The sequence below is a fragment of the Empidonax traillii genome, unplaced genomic scaffold (genome assembly GCF_003031625.1).
Source record: "Empidonax traillii isolate 1590-97213 ecotype Southwest subspecies unplaced genomic scaffold, ASM303162v1 scaffold57:size2250009, whole genome shotgun sequence".
Classification (NCBI taxonomy): Eukaryota; Metazoa; Chordata; class Aves; order Passeriformes; family Tyrannidae; genus Empidonax; species Empidonax traillii.
In genome coordinates, this window is record NW_020955250.1 from 2,085,629 (window position 1) to 2,100,803 (window position 15,175).

Consider the following 15,175-nt stretch of genomic DNA (forward strand, 5'->3'; position numbering starts at 1 on the left):
GCGCACGCGCTGTCCAATCCGAGCTCAGGTAGGGCGGGGCTGTGGCGGCGGCGGCCTATCGGAGGCGGGGTGGGCGGGGCCTGCGGGCCCGGCGGTGTGAGGGATGCTCGGTGCGGGCTGCGGCGGCGGCCTCGGGGCCCGCCATGGTGTGAGGCGCTGCCGCGATGAACGGAGCGGTCCCGTCGCTCTACGACCCCAAGGCGCGGGTGCTGAACCTGGGAGAGAGCTTCGAGAAGCAGCCGCGCTGCGCCTTCCACACCGTCCGCTGTGAGTGCTGGGGCAGCCCCTCAGGGGGCCGGGGAGGGGGGCCCGGCTGTTTGTCCCCGCAGTGCCCTGAGGGGCAGGGGTGGCCGCGGCCTGGCCTGGCCTTGCCGGCCCGGTGGCTGCCTTCACCCCTTGATTCTGGGGTGCAGCCGGGAGCTGAGCGCCGTGCGGTGCCGGTTTCGGGATCGGTGCGGTGCAGGTTTTAGTCGGTGCCGGGGCATGAACGGCCATTGTATCGCGGAGCTGCCCCTCGCCACCCTCTGGGCACTGACTTCGCTTTCCATGCCTTGTCCATAGTGTCTCCCTGCGGTTCTGCTGGTAGCCGAGCTGAGCTGAAGCTCTGGCTCAGCCCTCTTCCCTTGCGCCGAGTTTTCAGAAGTTCCGTACAATTCAGCAATCAAAGGTTACAGGCAGGCAGCGTTAATCACGGAGCCAGTGCACCTCCCTGAGTACATAATTACTATCTAGAGAGGTGTGTGCTCAAAGATTCTGAGGGTAGCTAGGAAACAAATGCTCTCAGGATTATAGTCCTGGTAATTTAGGACTGCTGCTTCTGGTTTTGTTGTCTGGTTATTTATAGACTGATCCCCAAGATTCAGTCCCGCGTGTGTTCTCCGGAGAGTGTCCTGTGTGAGAGAGGGGCAATGTGCTCCTTGTGAGCAAAGGGAACGGCATTTAGGGAGGATTGTCTGTGACTGTGGAAGTGGAGGTGAGGGGGGAAAGCTATAAATGGATTTAAACAAATGCTGCAGCTTGAAATTTGCCCTAATTTTAAAGAGGACTAACCACCACATCTGGTACCTCCTATCCCTACAGTTTCTTGCTGACTCTTGTAATTTGATGATTTGTTCTGAAATCTGTTTTGAAATCTCTCTTCCTTTCCAACAAATGAGACATAGAAACTGGCACGTTCACCAGTTCTATCAAAAGCACATGCAGAAATATCCTTGGACGCCTGACGTTTATATTAACAAAAAAAGGGAGGACAACAGCTGTTTAGAAGTTAAGATCGGAAGTATCAGTACCTTAATTTTCTTAGGTATTAACAGTCCAGTGGCCGTGTACTAAATAAAGCAAACATTCTCTGATTTGATGAGAAACTTTGCAACTGCTCTACGCTTGTCCCTGTGAGGCAACACGTGGGGGTTTGCCCTGCAGAAGGTTAGCAGGGGCTATTACCTGTGTGCCAGCTCCGAGCCTCCTGCTGCGCGCACGGTCCTGCCCACCGGCTCCTGCAGCCTGGTTTTCCTGCCCGGCTGGTGTGCAGGCTGGAGCCGCGCTTCCCAGCTGTGGTCTGTGCCGCCTGGCCCGTGGCTGCAGGCCGAGCTGTGGAACTGGGAAGCTCCCCAGCCACGGGAGTGCCGCCGCCGCGGGTGACCAGCAGCGCCAGACGGGGCAGGTTGCGAGGCGAGGAGCGTGTGCCGAGCCACGGGCGGGGAGCGGAGAATGGGCTGACGGGGGCCCTCCACGCCTCGATCCGTGTGCGGGGCAGGACACCGGCATCCCTCCAGCCCTGCGGTACCTGGAGCCGCGGGTTCAACCCCACAGATGTTACCACAGGCCTCGTAAAGCTTCTTTGTTGCCACCCCGTCTCCCTAGATCAGCGCAGGCAGCCTTTTGACTGTAACCCTTCCCAATTCATTTGTGGTGGAAATAATACTTTGTAGTATTATGGTATGTAACAGAGCTGCCGTGCTGAGGCAGAGCTGCTTGTTTTTCATGTGTCACGTTTTTTAAAAGGATCGGAAATGGATACCTTCTTTTCTTTAAAACTTATTTTAACCAGTACTTTAGATGTTGAAAAAGACAAAGGGAAGCTAATATTAAATTGGGAAGTAATTTCACTTGTGACAAAAATACCTATACTGAAACTCCAAGTTTTGGCCAGCTTCTGACACACATGTTGTAATAAAGTCAGAAATGGATATTGAGGATTGATATTGTTCTTTGCATTTTCAGTCACTTTTCTACATCTCCCATGTTTGGGATCAACATTTTAAAGAACTATTTATTGATTCTTCTGAAAATAACTATGTGAGGATTTATCCTTTGTAATATATCACAGCTTGTTCAGCCTCTTTATCCACTAAAACCTAATATTTTCCTAATTTTAACCAAAAGGTTTTAACACTTATACTGAATCTTGAGAAAAGCAGCTTGACTTTGAATTGTACTGACTTACGGAACAATCTGCTCAGGGGAGGAGGCTCAGGGGAATAATAGGAATAGTAGGTGATACACCAGCAAAAAGAGGCTTTAACTTAAAAGGCTTTAACTTCAACTGCAATTAAATGGTGTCTACATTGATAAGATGCCTGAAAAGCCTGTAAATAATCCCATCTTGTTTTTATATTTAGATGACTTTAAGCCTGCATCTATCGATATGTCTTGTGAAGGAGACCTTGAAGTTGGCAAAGGTGAACAGGTGACAATAACGCTGCCAAATATTGAGGTGAGTGGGGTGGCTGAGGAGTGGCGGGCCTAAGGGAGTGATTTATTTTGTTGTCATAAGTATATATCCTGAATATGGAAGGGTATAAAGTTTCAGTGCCGTTTCAGGGCTGCCCATGTGATTTTCAGAGTTGAAAAACAATTGCTCTGGGAATGTAAGACTACAGAAGACCCAAAGGTTAAGCAGCTGCACTGTAACTTTAAGTGTGTTGGCCACATTGGAAATATGCTGTAGGATGACCCAGAGTGTTGCGTACTCAGAAAAGCTTTGTGTGTGTGTTGGCAGTGCAAGTTTCCCCTTGGTATTTATTGCTCTAGTGCAGTTCTAAAGCAGGAAAGACTGGAAAGGGAAAATTTACTACCTGCCATGCTTTACTGCTCTGCTGATATGGGAACCGAAACCCCTTTTGGTGAAAGGAGTCCTACAGGGAGCCTGCTCTCCTTGGGAAATAAGCATTTAATCAGTTCCAAACTAAGCTGAGTGAAATCCCATTCCAGTCAAATACCGCCTGCTTTTGGACGTGGCTACTGTGAATCTAATTTAAATGAACCAGTAACAGTTTTATAGGCTAGAAATGATCCTTTGTAGTGAACTTGCCATGACTGATGGATTGCTGTTTCTAAGAAGAAAGACTTACTGGACTTCTGATTTAATAGGGCTCAACTCCACCAGTGACTGTGTTCAAGGGCTCAAAGAAGCCTTACCTAAAAGAATGTATCTTAATTATCAACCATGACACTGGAGAATGTCGCCTAGAGAAACTTAGTAGCAACATCACTGTGAAAAAAACCAGGTGGGTGATTTACAAGAGAAACAATTGTGCTTTAATCACTGTGAAAATCGATTTGTTAATGGGCCTGAATTGAGATACTTAACTACCCATTACTATTTTTAGCAAAACATAATTTTGGAAAGTACCTGGCCTTGTTCAAAGGAGTGAAAAGCCCGCTCTCTCAGCACACTGACTTCACAGCTTTCGAATCTTGACTGCAAAAGAAATGGGACTTTGTTTTTTTGTTAACCAAAACCTGTTACATTATTGAGAGAAATAGTAACTCTTTTCTGATGAGTTTGGAGGGAGAAATAATATCAGTAGTTTGCCTGCTGTTTTCTGACTTGTAAATTAGGAAATAAAAAATATATAAATTCTGTGACAGGCTTCAGTAATTTTAATGGCTTGTTTTTCTCATACTAAGATTTTTTTAATTTTTTTTTTCCTGTGGCTGAGTCCATATAAATAACTTCCAGCAGAATTATTATTAAGTGATCCTGAGCAGCTAGGTATAAAAACAAATCAGCTGATAAAGTGTTATAAAGTTATTAGCACTGTATCAAAAAACAAATTTTAACACATTGATAAACAATATTATGCCAGTATAATAACTTACCTAAGAATCTAATTATAGTATTTAGAAAGGCATGAGAAATAATTCCATTGTGCCATATCCCCTGTATTTTGCCTTCTTCCTTGCATCTTGTCTCTAGCAATTAGAAATCTTTTCCTTTTGCACACAGAGCTGAAGGAAGCAGTAAAGTCCAGTCTCGCATCGAGCAGCAACAGCAGCAAATGCGAAATGCAACCAAGGTTCCAAACAACGTTAAAAACTCTCCATCAAAAGAGAAAATGTTTCCATCTTCTCCCATGGATGATATTGAACGAGGTAAGCTCCACTGATACATGAGTTTCAGAAACTTTGCTCTTCATGAGCAATTAGTATTTAAGAGCCCAGGTTTTTGCTTGTGTGGTGTTTTTTGTTTGGTTGGGTTTTTTTTTTTGTTTGGTTTTTGTTTGGTTTTTTTGAGATTGAATACATTAAAATTGATCATGTAAGCACTTTACTTTGATATGGAAATGACCAGTCTGGCTCAAGTGGGTAACAAAGCAGCATTTGTAACTTGCTAAGGTAAAAAACTTGCGGACCATTAGGATTAATAATGCCAAGGGTCCCACTGCTCTCTCCTTGTCTCTATCTTCCACTGCCACTTTAATCAAGTATGTGGTTGTATTGAGGCACTGGAACCGAGTCACTTCCAGTTTGATGTTGCTCCATTTTCTTTCTGTGCACTCAGCACACACAGGTTACAGTGCTTTACAACTCAAAATACACTTTAAATTACCAGATAGAACCTTGTGAAAGATGAGGCTCCAATGAAAAAGACAGCTAAAACCCTGCATAAATCAACCCTTGAGCAGTGCTATGCGCTGTTTTCTTGAGAGACTCTGGTTTGGTGTGACACTCATATTTCACTTAATAGGAGGCCTTATTTCCTTTTGGAGGACAAGGATGATGGCAGGTGGTAATTACTTGCTACAGAAATGCTGACAGGTGGCAGTTTCATTGACTGGAACTGACATCTGCCTCCCAAGTTGTTTTGAATTCCTTTAAACAGATTTTTTTAGATGTATCATTATGAAGATGGTTTTTGTTTCCATTTTGGTCTTAAGCTCTGACCAGAAATCTATATTGCAGAACAGTACCAGAATACATCTGTTGCTGCAAAGGGGAAGGAGTATTTAAGCTCATGGAATGAAATTATGCTTTTTCTTGGTGGTCTGTTGCTTTTGGGGGAGTGGTGGGGGCAAACCCATGCAGGTCAGCAAAGAGGCTGCCAACACTTATCAAACTCTTGTGTAGTGCCAGTCCAATGTTGAGTACTACTAAAAATGCAGAAAAATTGACAACTAGGGGTGATAGGGACCTTTTCAAGTCATCTAGTCCATCCTTCTGTCCAAAAATCAGATTTCTGATGTAATTTTCAACCTGTTCTTAAAGCCTTCCACTGACAGATCCTGTGTAGTCTCTGACAAGCCATTCCAGGGCTTTACTCTTGTTACTGCTCAGGTTTTTCCCCACAAATAGTGTGACAGCAAGCCCATTACTATCATATTTATCATGCAAGTACAGAACATTGGCTTTTGAGCAGTCCTCCATGAAACTCAGGAGCTCAGAAGCTGCTCTGTCTTTCCCATTCTTTATCCAAAATGATGCTTCAATCTTTCCTTAGAAGTTGCATTTTCTAGATCTCTGATTTGTTGTCACTTTCCTTTAGCTTTCTTATAAGGATTCAAAAACCTGCTGAGGTATAGTCCCTAAACACATTTTCTGTTTCAGGTAAGGTTCTAGCAGTGCTGAGTTGAGCAAGGCGGCTGTTTTACAAGCACAGTTCATCTTTATACACAAAGACCAAATAGTATCATGTCTAAAGTGTCACAAGACCAAATAGTATCAATCCTTTCTGCAACAGCACAGCCTGGTAGAACAGTGCTTAGAGATCACTGTAACTCACAGACTCTTCAGAAGTGCTGCCCACTTAATCATTCTTCATCCCATGGTTGTGTAACTGACTGTTCCTGCTTAAGTACGCTACCTGGAACTTGTTACTAACTTTGTTTTCTGGAGTGGGGGGAAGATCACTCTGCCTTTATCCTCTGTTATCCTCTAGTACAAGTACAGTCTTTCCTTCACTGGTTAAAAATACTTACTTTAAATTCTGTCTGCTTAAATTACATCAAAATTCAAGGCAGAGGTCTTACTCCTCAGGTTTTGGTATTAGCCATTCACTTGAAACTTTTTTTTATATTAGACACTGCTGAGGAGAAAGTGGAATTAAACACTTGGGACTTGGATAGTGTCTTTCAGTTAGGTTACAGCTCCAGGTGGGTGGTAGATCATGTTCTCTTATACATATCCTTAGTAACAGAAGGGGGCTTAGGTGCTTCCATATTTATTTTCTTTCTGTTCCCCTCCTTATGTCTGAGGCGGCCAGTGTGGTCTTCTCTTGTTTCTGTTCTTCCTTGGCATTGGGTAAGTTTATCCCTGTAGCCACAGATAGCTACACTATTTCAGGTGCCATTTTTCCGGAACTCCATTTTCTTTAGACTGGCCTTTGATAAGGCTGGCCTAAGTATCTTTCCTTTTGACCAGTATTTGATAACTCTGAGTTGGAAGGCTTCATGGAAGTTTGTTTTGAAGAAGAACCTTTTTTATTTTCCTCTCCCTTCTTCTCTTGATTAAGCTCTTCACTGTCTTGTGACTTGGTGACTTTTATCTTCAGCCTGCCCTATACTGGGTAAATTTGAAGTGAGATGAGCCACTCCTCCTTGCTTTTTGTGTCTGCTCTATCAAAGCTGTTCCTGGACTATTCAAAATGCTTGTAAGACCATCTGAACAATTGCCTGGGTAGTTACAATCTTGTATAGTGATGAACTTCTGTACACTGCATAACTCCTCAAGTCCTCCATCCACCAGGATTCAGTGCTCTGTTTCAGGCTTCTCTCAGCACTCATATTTTGCACAATTATTACATGTACCCTTCTGCAAATATTAATGCCCTCTGTGTGCTGGACTTAGCTACTATATATCAAAAATGCGTACTGTGCAGCATGATCCACATCTCCACATCTATAAGGAGAACAAGGATTTGCTGCAATCTTCCTAATATAAACCATGGATGGTTCCTTTGGATGTTCTTCATGCTTAACTTGATTCTGAGCAAAATGTCACATGGTCCAAACAAATGTATTGATTGTAATGCTCAACTGCTGGGAGGCATTTTGGGTGCAGCTGCTGACATCTTGCAGCTAACTATCTGTGTGATTGTAACTGCAGTTTTTAGTTGGTGAAAGGCATCTTTGGGGTTGCTAAGGAAAATACAGAAGACTTACTAGTTGTGGAAATTAAAGGCTATGTGGGAATGCAGTACCCCCTGGAATGTGGGGTGAAGCGTTTGGGTTCACAGTCACCCTTGTTCTAGTGCTTAGATTGAAAGGGAGAAAATGCCCGAGCTATGAGAGAAGAAAACCACATGAGAGGCTGGATGTTGCCTGTGCCCTTTTCTTTGTTCTGGAGAGTTTTGGTGGGTTTGGTTTGGGTTTTGCTCAAGTCACTGTAGTGTGTTTACCTGATGTCTGTTGATTTTTTTTTTCTTTATTTTTTACTTCCTCCTTATATTTCAATTTTGATGACTGTTAACTGAGAAACAAATCATATTGTTTGCAGAGCTAAAAGCAGAAGCCAGTATCATGGACCAGCTGAGTAGCTCTGACAGTTCATCTGACTCTAAAAGTTCTTCATCCTCTTCATCAAGTAGTGAAAATAGTTCTAGCGATTCTGAAGACGAGGAAATGAAGCCCTCTCTTCCTATGTCGATGCCGTATTTGCAGCCCCAGCCTACTGTGTCTGCCATACCACAACAGGCTGTTCCTGACAAAGATGCCAGTCATAACAGATCCCAAGAGAGCAGTGGTCATATGATGAATACACTACGTAAGTACAAAGGCTGTTCTTTTCTTAGTGCACAATTCCAGACATCAGGATTCTGAAAGGAAACCATATTGTTTTTAAGTATGTCTCTGTTATAATTAAAACTGTGGGAAGTGATGCTAGGGTTTGATTGTTCAGCAGCAGGCTGAATTAGACAGTGGGCTAGAAGGTTCGTGGTCCCCAGAGATATTAAATTAAAGCTGATGCAGTTGAAAATACTTCCTAAACTCTTCTGGCTCCCCTCCAGCTCTATACGTTACGACTGGAGAGCAGTAATTTTGTGTTGAAAATACTTGAACTAACAAGGCACTCCCAAAACATATTGGGAGTAATGAAGAGTAATTGAAGAGTAGCTCTGATGTTCCAGAGTGGTTGCTGCACAGCCTAGAATTGAGTGGTCAGCATATTCCAAAAAGGAGAGTTTGGAAAACTCTCACATAAAAAAGTCCTTCTAGGTAGAGAATCTTAAGGTCACTAGCTAAATGGCAGAAATATTCAGACACAGAAGTGAGTATTCACCTATGGTGACTCTTCTGAAATGATTACATTTTTAATTAGGTGCTTAGCTGCTGGCTCTTGGTTTGAAGAGATTCCCATCAACCCTGGTTTGCAGCCTAAGACCTTTAAGGTTTATCACTTATATGTAAACTTGTTATATTGAAATTTTAGACTCTGGCAGATCTACTTTTATTTCAGCCCTTAATGGATAACATGAACGGAGTTCATGTTGTTGGGGTTTTTGTGTGTGTGTGTGTGTGTTTTGGGGTTTTTGTGTTTTTTCTTTTTTTTTTTAGTTAGTATTTAAATACTTAAATAACCTGCATAGATGTTTAATGATGTACTGCATTAACAGATAAGATCAGACTGAAAGGTCCTGTGACTTCATGTGCAAAGGACTAAATGCTGCTTTCATTTTGCTGTCACTGCAGAGAACAATGTCTTCATGTTTACAACTTGCACAACTTTAGGGTGCCATTTATTTCAACCCTTATTCACAAATGCCATTTCCCATTCTCCATGCTTTAAATAAAACTGTTATGAAAACTCTATCCCCAGTGACAGAATCCCAGCTGGCAAAGCTTCCAGTGAGAAATACATTTACAAGTACAGGTGGCCAAGTCCACCAGTTCCAGCAGTCATAGTGAGAAAACGCTGCTTGAAACATGACAACATCAAAACTGTTACAGGGGAAGTTGGTGGCTTGGTGGTGCTTGAGAACCACGTTGACAGGTAGAACCTCTGCCTGTCGCCTCAGGCCTCTGAGCTCGCCCAGCTCTCGAGCTTAATGCCATTTCCTTCTGTTATGGCTACAGGTCTGGTAGGGCTTAACACAGTTCCATCCCCAGCTTCCAGTGCAGTTAACACAAGACACTTCAACTAGGTAAAGATCAAAATAGGTACTTTCAAGGAGAATGCTTTTCTCTAGCTCCCTTGCTGAGGGAATTTGGCAGGAGAGTGAAACCTGGAGAAACTAAATGGATATCACACTGTTCTAGTTTGAGTGGCAAGAGTTCTCAGTTGGGGTTCTGTACAGTCATTTCTTCTGTCTCAAATAATGTTCCGCAAAAGTAAAATATTGAATCAACAAATGTCAGCATAAGCTGTTTGCCTGTCTAATCTTGTTTTAAGGTTTGCCTGCTTGTGTCTGTGACTAGTCTTTGTGCACCTCTGTAGAGTCAGGGCCATACTGGGTAATTAGTGAAGTTTTCCTCTGACTTGCTGTGCACAGGCAGAAGGCTGGGGGAAGGCTTAGAGAGCAGAGTCTCATCTGGCATGTAGAAATTATACAGCTGAGGCTTTGTGGAACTTGGAAAACGGAGGAGGTGGTGTCTAGAGCATGGTAACCAAATACTTCTGTCAGATACACATATCTACCTCTTCAGGAACCTGGGGATCAAGACTGCCCCTCACCCCCAAAATACTGCTGCTTCCCCTCTCTATCTGCAGAAGCTGTTGTGTAGGCTCAGGACTTGCCTTATAACAAAGTTTGTAAATGGTGGCACTAATGAATCTGCTCTTCATGAATATTTGATCATATGTTGCTTTATGTCTACTTTTTGTTTAAACGAGGGTTATGTTAAACAAAGTAACTTTCCAAAGAAAACCCAGCATAGATGGGCTATTTTGGGGCCTTGTGTTATGTACATAAGTATTCAGCACAACTTCACCTCTTCTTATCCTTGGTGCTGGTACAATAAATAATTTTCCCTTGTGTTAGTTTGGTGTTGCTGTGACCACTAAGATCTGTGACGCACAGATCACTCCTATGAGTTTCTCTCTTCCCTACAACTAGTAAGAATTCAGTTGAATATATTCCAATTTAAAAGCATAGGAAATGTTGTAATTTGCAGTGCAATCTATTTCCCCAATTAATATTGCTAATAAGCAATGGCTCTGTGCAAACTGAATTCAACTGTTTTTCCCCTTTTCACTGCTGCCCCATAAGCACAACAGAGTTTCTTCAGAGTCCTCATTAAATAAGCTTTCTATCTTTGCACCAAATCCATCTGAAATTTGTTAGCTCTAGACTGTTTTATTTTGCCATCTCTCTGAAGATGTTTTTTGGGGGTAGGGTTATAAAAATGGGGCAGAAAGTTTACCCTGAAGTAAATCCTAACATATTATTTCTGCCTCTGGAACTTGGAGTTCTTGCTTTCCCATCTGCTGGTTTTCACAAGCACTGATATTTTTGGCTGGTGTTACAAGGTTTATGTAATTTCTATTAACTGTGTTGAAATAACTTTTGAAGGCTGCAGAAACACTATTTGGAAGTTATCTTCTTGTTCACACTCCCTGTCCTCTCCTAAAGTAGGTAGTGCATAACAGGGCTGGGATTTCTAAGAATACACTGTAATTCTCCTCTGAGTGATATATACATGAGTTTAATTTACCAATACCATTCTCTATCTTGAAGTACTATTTTCTAGGATATTATATTGTTCTGAATAGTTGTTGACAAATAACTTGATTTTGTTCTTTCTAAATTGATTTTTAAAATTTATCTTAAAATTACACGGCTGTAAATTTTGTCCATATAGAGAGATGGAAACAGAATAATTGTCTGCAGTAGTACTTTAGAGATTGCTGGAAACAGCCATCTTCACTGTTCTTTTCTTATATAAAGTGTTTTTGTTTTGTTGCAGAGAAACATGTACCACTTTCTGAGCTTTAGTGATGACATAGTAGAAAACAAAGGAAGGCTAAATGCAGCCATGTTAAAGACTCCAGTGTTCTGGCAGAAATCGTATGCCTGAGAACAAAAGATCCAATCTGAGTGTCTTGTGGGGTTTACCCCCTTGAGGTTACTTTTTCACCCATCTGCAAAAGGGATCTGTGGAGGGTGCTGCAGCTGAGGAAAGGGCAAGTGAAAACAGTGTGCCAACTCAGTTTTCTCACTTTCAGTGATTTTTGATTTGTTTTTTAGGCCATTTCTGCACAACCTGAGATGAATTTCTTTTTTTTTTTTCTCTCTCTTTTCTTCTTTTGTAATGGTTGTTTGGCAAGGGAGGTGTGAGTAAAAGCATACTTGTTGGCACAGACTCTTAAAAACGTGTGGGAAGTTGCTAGATACGATGTAGATTGTGTACAGCATGCTGCTGTATTTTTTGTGAGTTATCTGTCATCCTGGGAAGAATTCCCTCTTTTCCACCCCCAAGCTTATGGACATCCATGGCACGCACAATATAGTCTTTCTTCTTACTTCCTCATTTTGAAAAGTACATATATATAGTCACCAAATTAAAGTGCTGTGTAAAATTCTTTTGATGTTTTGTTTCTTCACTTGTTCCAAAACCAGTTTGAAATAGTAGGTCACTGATACATCTTTAAATGGTATGTCAAAGAGCTGCTTGATTGAGACACCATTCTGTTTTCAAGCACAGCCGAGTAGCATTCAGATGTGTTTCAAAAAAACCTAACAACTTGTTTTTCACAAAACTGCTTTCACCAGCAGTTTTCCCACTTATGAAGCATGGAAATGTGGGTGGCAGAGATAGCTAGGTGTTGTCTTTTGTGATCTGGTGATATTAAATAAATGCACTTGTGCAAATAAGCTAATGGCTTCCTTGCCAAGATTTTAAAATTGTAGAAAAGGGATCTCTCTGAAGTTCTGTCACTGGGGAATTTGGTTCTACACCTATTTATTATCTTATCGTGGAATAGTTTGGGTTAGAAGGAACCTTTAAAGATTGTCTGGTCCAGTCTCCCTGACCTGTTTAGTAGTAGCTTTTGTAAGCTTTTTTAATTGGGAAGGGGAATATCTTGAAAGAAGAAAATTATTTCCTTGAAAATGACTAATTCGATGACTCTCTCTTCTAGGAAATGACTTGCAGCTGAGTGAATCTGGAAGCGATAGTGATGACTGAACAACTTTCTGGCCTTAAATGTATCACCTTTTTTTGCTAAATATGTCCTAGCATCTGTTTTGCACTAAGATTAGATTACCAGAGACTGGAATGAATGTCCTCAATTTTGATAATAGACATCCTAATTTTCTACTGATACATCATGTCTATGATAGAGCAGCATTGATATCCTGTCAGTGCTATGGTTATGTGTTTATCTTTCAAATTACTGTATTTACAGTAAAATTGTGTATGATCTGATTTTGATTATTTTTGCCTCAGCCACCTGTTTTACTTGAAAACTGATTTGTAACAGCTAGTTACTTTATATAAATAGCTATGGAATGGAGAAATTTCTGATATTTATGGAGGCAAGTTTCCTTCCTATCATTTAAATGCTGATCTGACAACTTTGACTTGGAGGGAGTGAAAGGGAGAACAACTAAATGAGGTCTGCTGTGTCAGCTATACTTTTTGTTCAGTTCACAGTTCATACCTTTAAGGAAACTGCTGAATAATGTGGTCCACTGGTGCAGTTACAGTTTACAATTGTTCAACACATTGCTGAATTCTTAATTTCATTGTATTATGGGACTTTATATTTCTGAGCCTCAAGATTCCTAAAGGAACTTGTCTATTCTCTGCCTTTTTTATGTCACTTGAATAGGCTGGTCTTTTTACAACCTTTTTGTATCTAAATTTAGGTAACTGCAGAGACAGCAACGAATTTCCTTCATTTGATTCTGTAATGGAAATCAGAAAATTTCTTTGTAAAAGTATAAAAGTAATTTAATAAAGCAAATATTTATCATTTTCATGTGTCAGATTATGTTTTTACTGGTTAAGAACTCCACTTTCTATCTAAAGTAGTTATGCCAGTGAAGAGGTCAGGCAAAGAAATAAAGCAGTGAAATGGTAGCTAATATGGACTCCCCACCTTCTCTGCGAGACCCGTGTTTGTTGCTTTTGCTACAGTGAGATGAGCTAAGTAAGAGCTCACCAGAAATTTATGGTGGTGCAAGTGTACTGATGAATGTTTGTTACAGATGACATCCAAGTGCCAGTGGGAAGTGATACTGTGTTAGAGAAGAAAAGGTCTTATTTTTCCCTCATTTGAAATTACACTTCAAGACCTGAAGAACTGTGTGTCAGAGTCCGAGTTTCATCCTGTAATTTACCACTGAAGAGTTTTGTAACTAACAGTAGGAAATGTCTGTAGGGTGAGTTCTGAAGAGATAAATATGTTCAGTCTTGCACGGAAGTCTCCTTTGCTGGCTTGCAGTGATTGGGTCACAGCTCTGTGTCTAAACTGAGAGGATTGAATCCCATATGTAAGCCTGAATGCGCAGACATGAAAAAAATGCCCACTCAGGAAATGTATACAATAGATGGTACTAGACCAGCTTATTCTCTGCACTGTGCTCTGAGTATCAGCCCAATGAAATATGTGAAATGAAATATGGGAAATTAAATGAAATACGGGAAATGCTGCTTTCCAATGCCTTCATACCTCATGCTCTGTACCCCAGACTATGGTGCTGGTCCACGCTCTGCAGCGGGTCACAGCCTGCTGGTCTTGTGGCTTCCTAAAGTTGGCATCATAAGAAGCAAAACATTCTTGTGTTTATGCTCAAAGAAAAAAGCTTGAGTTAATAGCCATGGGTGAACAGGTCTTTGAGAAGGCCTAATGCTCAATCTTGAGGAAGGCTGCTGTGGAATAACTCCTGTAAGAGAAAGTGTCCTGAGTTTTTTGGTGGGTCATACTGTTGGTGTGGGAACTCCAGCAGAGCACCTGGTTCTTGGCACGTGCTGCTGTTAAGGTCTGCCAGGGTGATGTGAGGAGCCCAGATATTGCAGGTATCCTTAGCACTAAGGAGCAGCCCTGTGTGCTAAATAAAGGGAAGCATGATAACGCAGTGTCCTGAGCTGAAATATCCTCTTTTTGCCTTAGCCCTGACCCCAGTGGTTCATTTGCATGAAAGCCTTGCCTTAGGTAAATGCTAAATTCCAATTCCAGCCAGCATGCTGATGTTTTTCTGAATAACTGTGTTCAAGGTGTATGGGAGTGATCAGATGTGTGGAGTGAGGACCAGGCCAGGGTCTAAATCATGCAGAGTGTGTGTACACATGGATTATAATCACTCTTTTAGCAGTATAACTGCTGAGTGCCATCTACCTATGTCTGTGAGTAACTGGACTTAGATGGATACAAGTGCTTAAATATAGCTCTGGGAGTAAATCAGATTTCCTATGTTCCTGGGTCTCAGGACTGTAACTAAGCCTGTGCTATCTTTAGGAATTGATCTTTGGGTTGAAAGCTTTCTAGGATGGGAAGAGTGTTGTCTAAGCTTTTGTACAGTATGTAGTACAAGTGGTTAGTGGCCAGTCAGGCCCTACTCAACATAAATAATTGTGTGATCTAGATGGATATATTTTGTCAAATGCACTGTTGTGGTAATTCAGGAAAGGTTCCCTTTAAATATCACGACAGGAGATAAGATTCTGTAGCAGGGTTCTTGGGGAGATAAGAGGAAAAAGATAACATACAAATGCATGAAGGAAAAAAGCTCTGCATGCCATTTCCAGCCCGAGTGTATGTGATCTGGCCCCCCCTATCCATGTACCTGTGGAATATTGGCAGGTGATCTAAAGGGCTTGCTTGGCCAGCTGTCATAGGGGTTGGCCAGGGTCTCCTTTGTGACTTTCTGGGGGCACTTCCTCCCCCAAGGTTTGGGTTGTGTGCCCTGAGCAGTGCCAAGCCCTCATATCTCCTACTGCAGCAGGAGTGAGAAGGGAGTTGCACTGAGATTTAAAAGGAATTTTCTTTTTTGGACCCTGATTCGAAAATTCTA

At 41.8% G+C, this 15,175-nt stretch overlaps 1 protein-coding gene across 1 annotated transcript; it reads left to right on the forward strand.

The window, feature by feature from the left end:
• The first annotated feature begins 95 nt into the window (after positions 1-95).
• EAF2 (ELL associated factor 2) lies at positions 96-13,137 on the forward strand. Its single transcript, XM_027879767.1, has 6 exons — positions 96-267; positions 2,622-2,716; positions 3,373-3,509; positions 4,232-4,377; positions 7,717-7,983; positions 12,298-13,137. The coding sequence occupies exons 1-6, from the start codon at positions 165-167 to the stop codon at positions 12,342-12,344; spliced, it is 795 nt and encodes a 264-aa protein (XP_027735568.1). The 5' UTR covers positions 96-164; the 3' UTR covers positions 12,345-13,137.
• Positions 13,138-15,175: the final 2,038 nt, after the last annotated feature.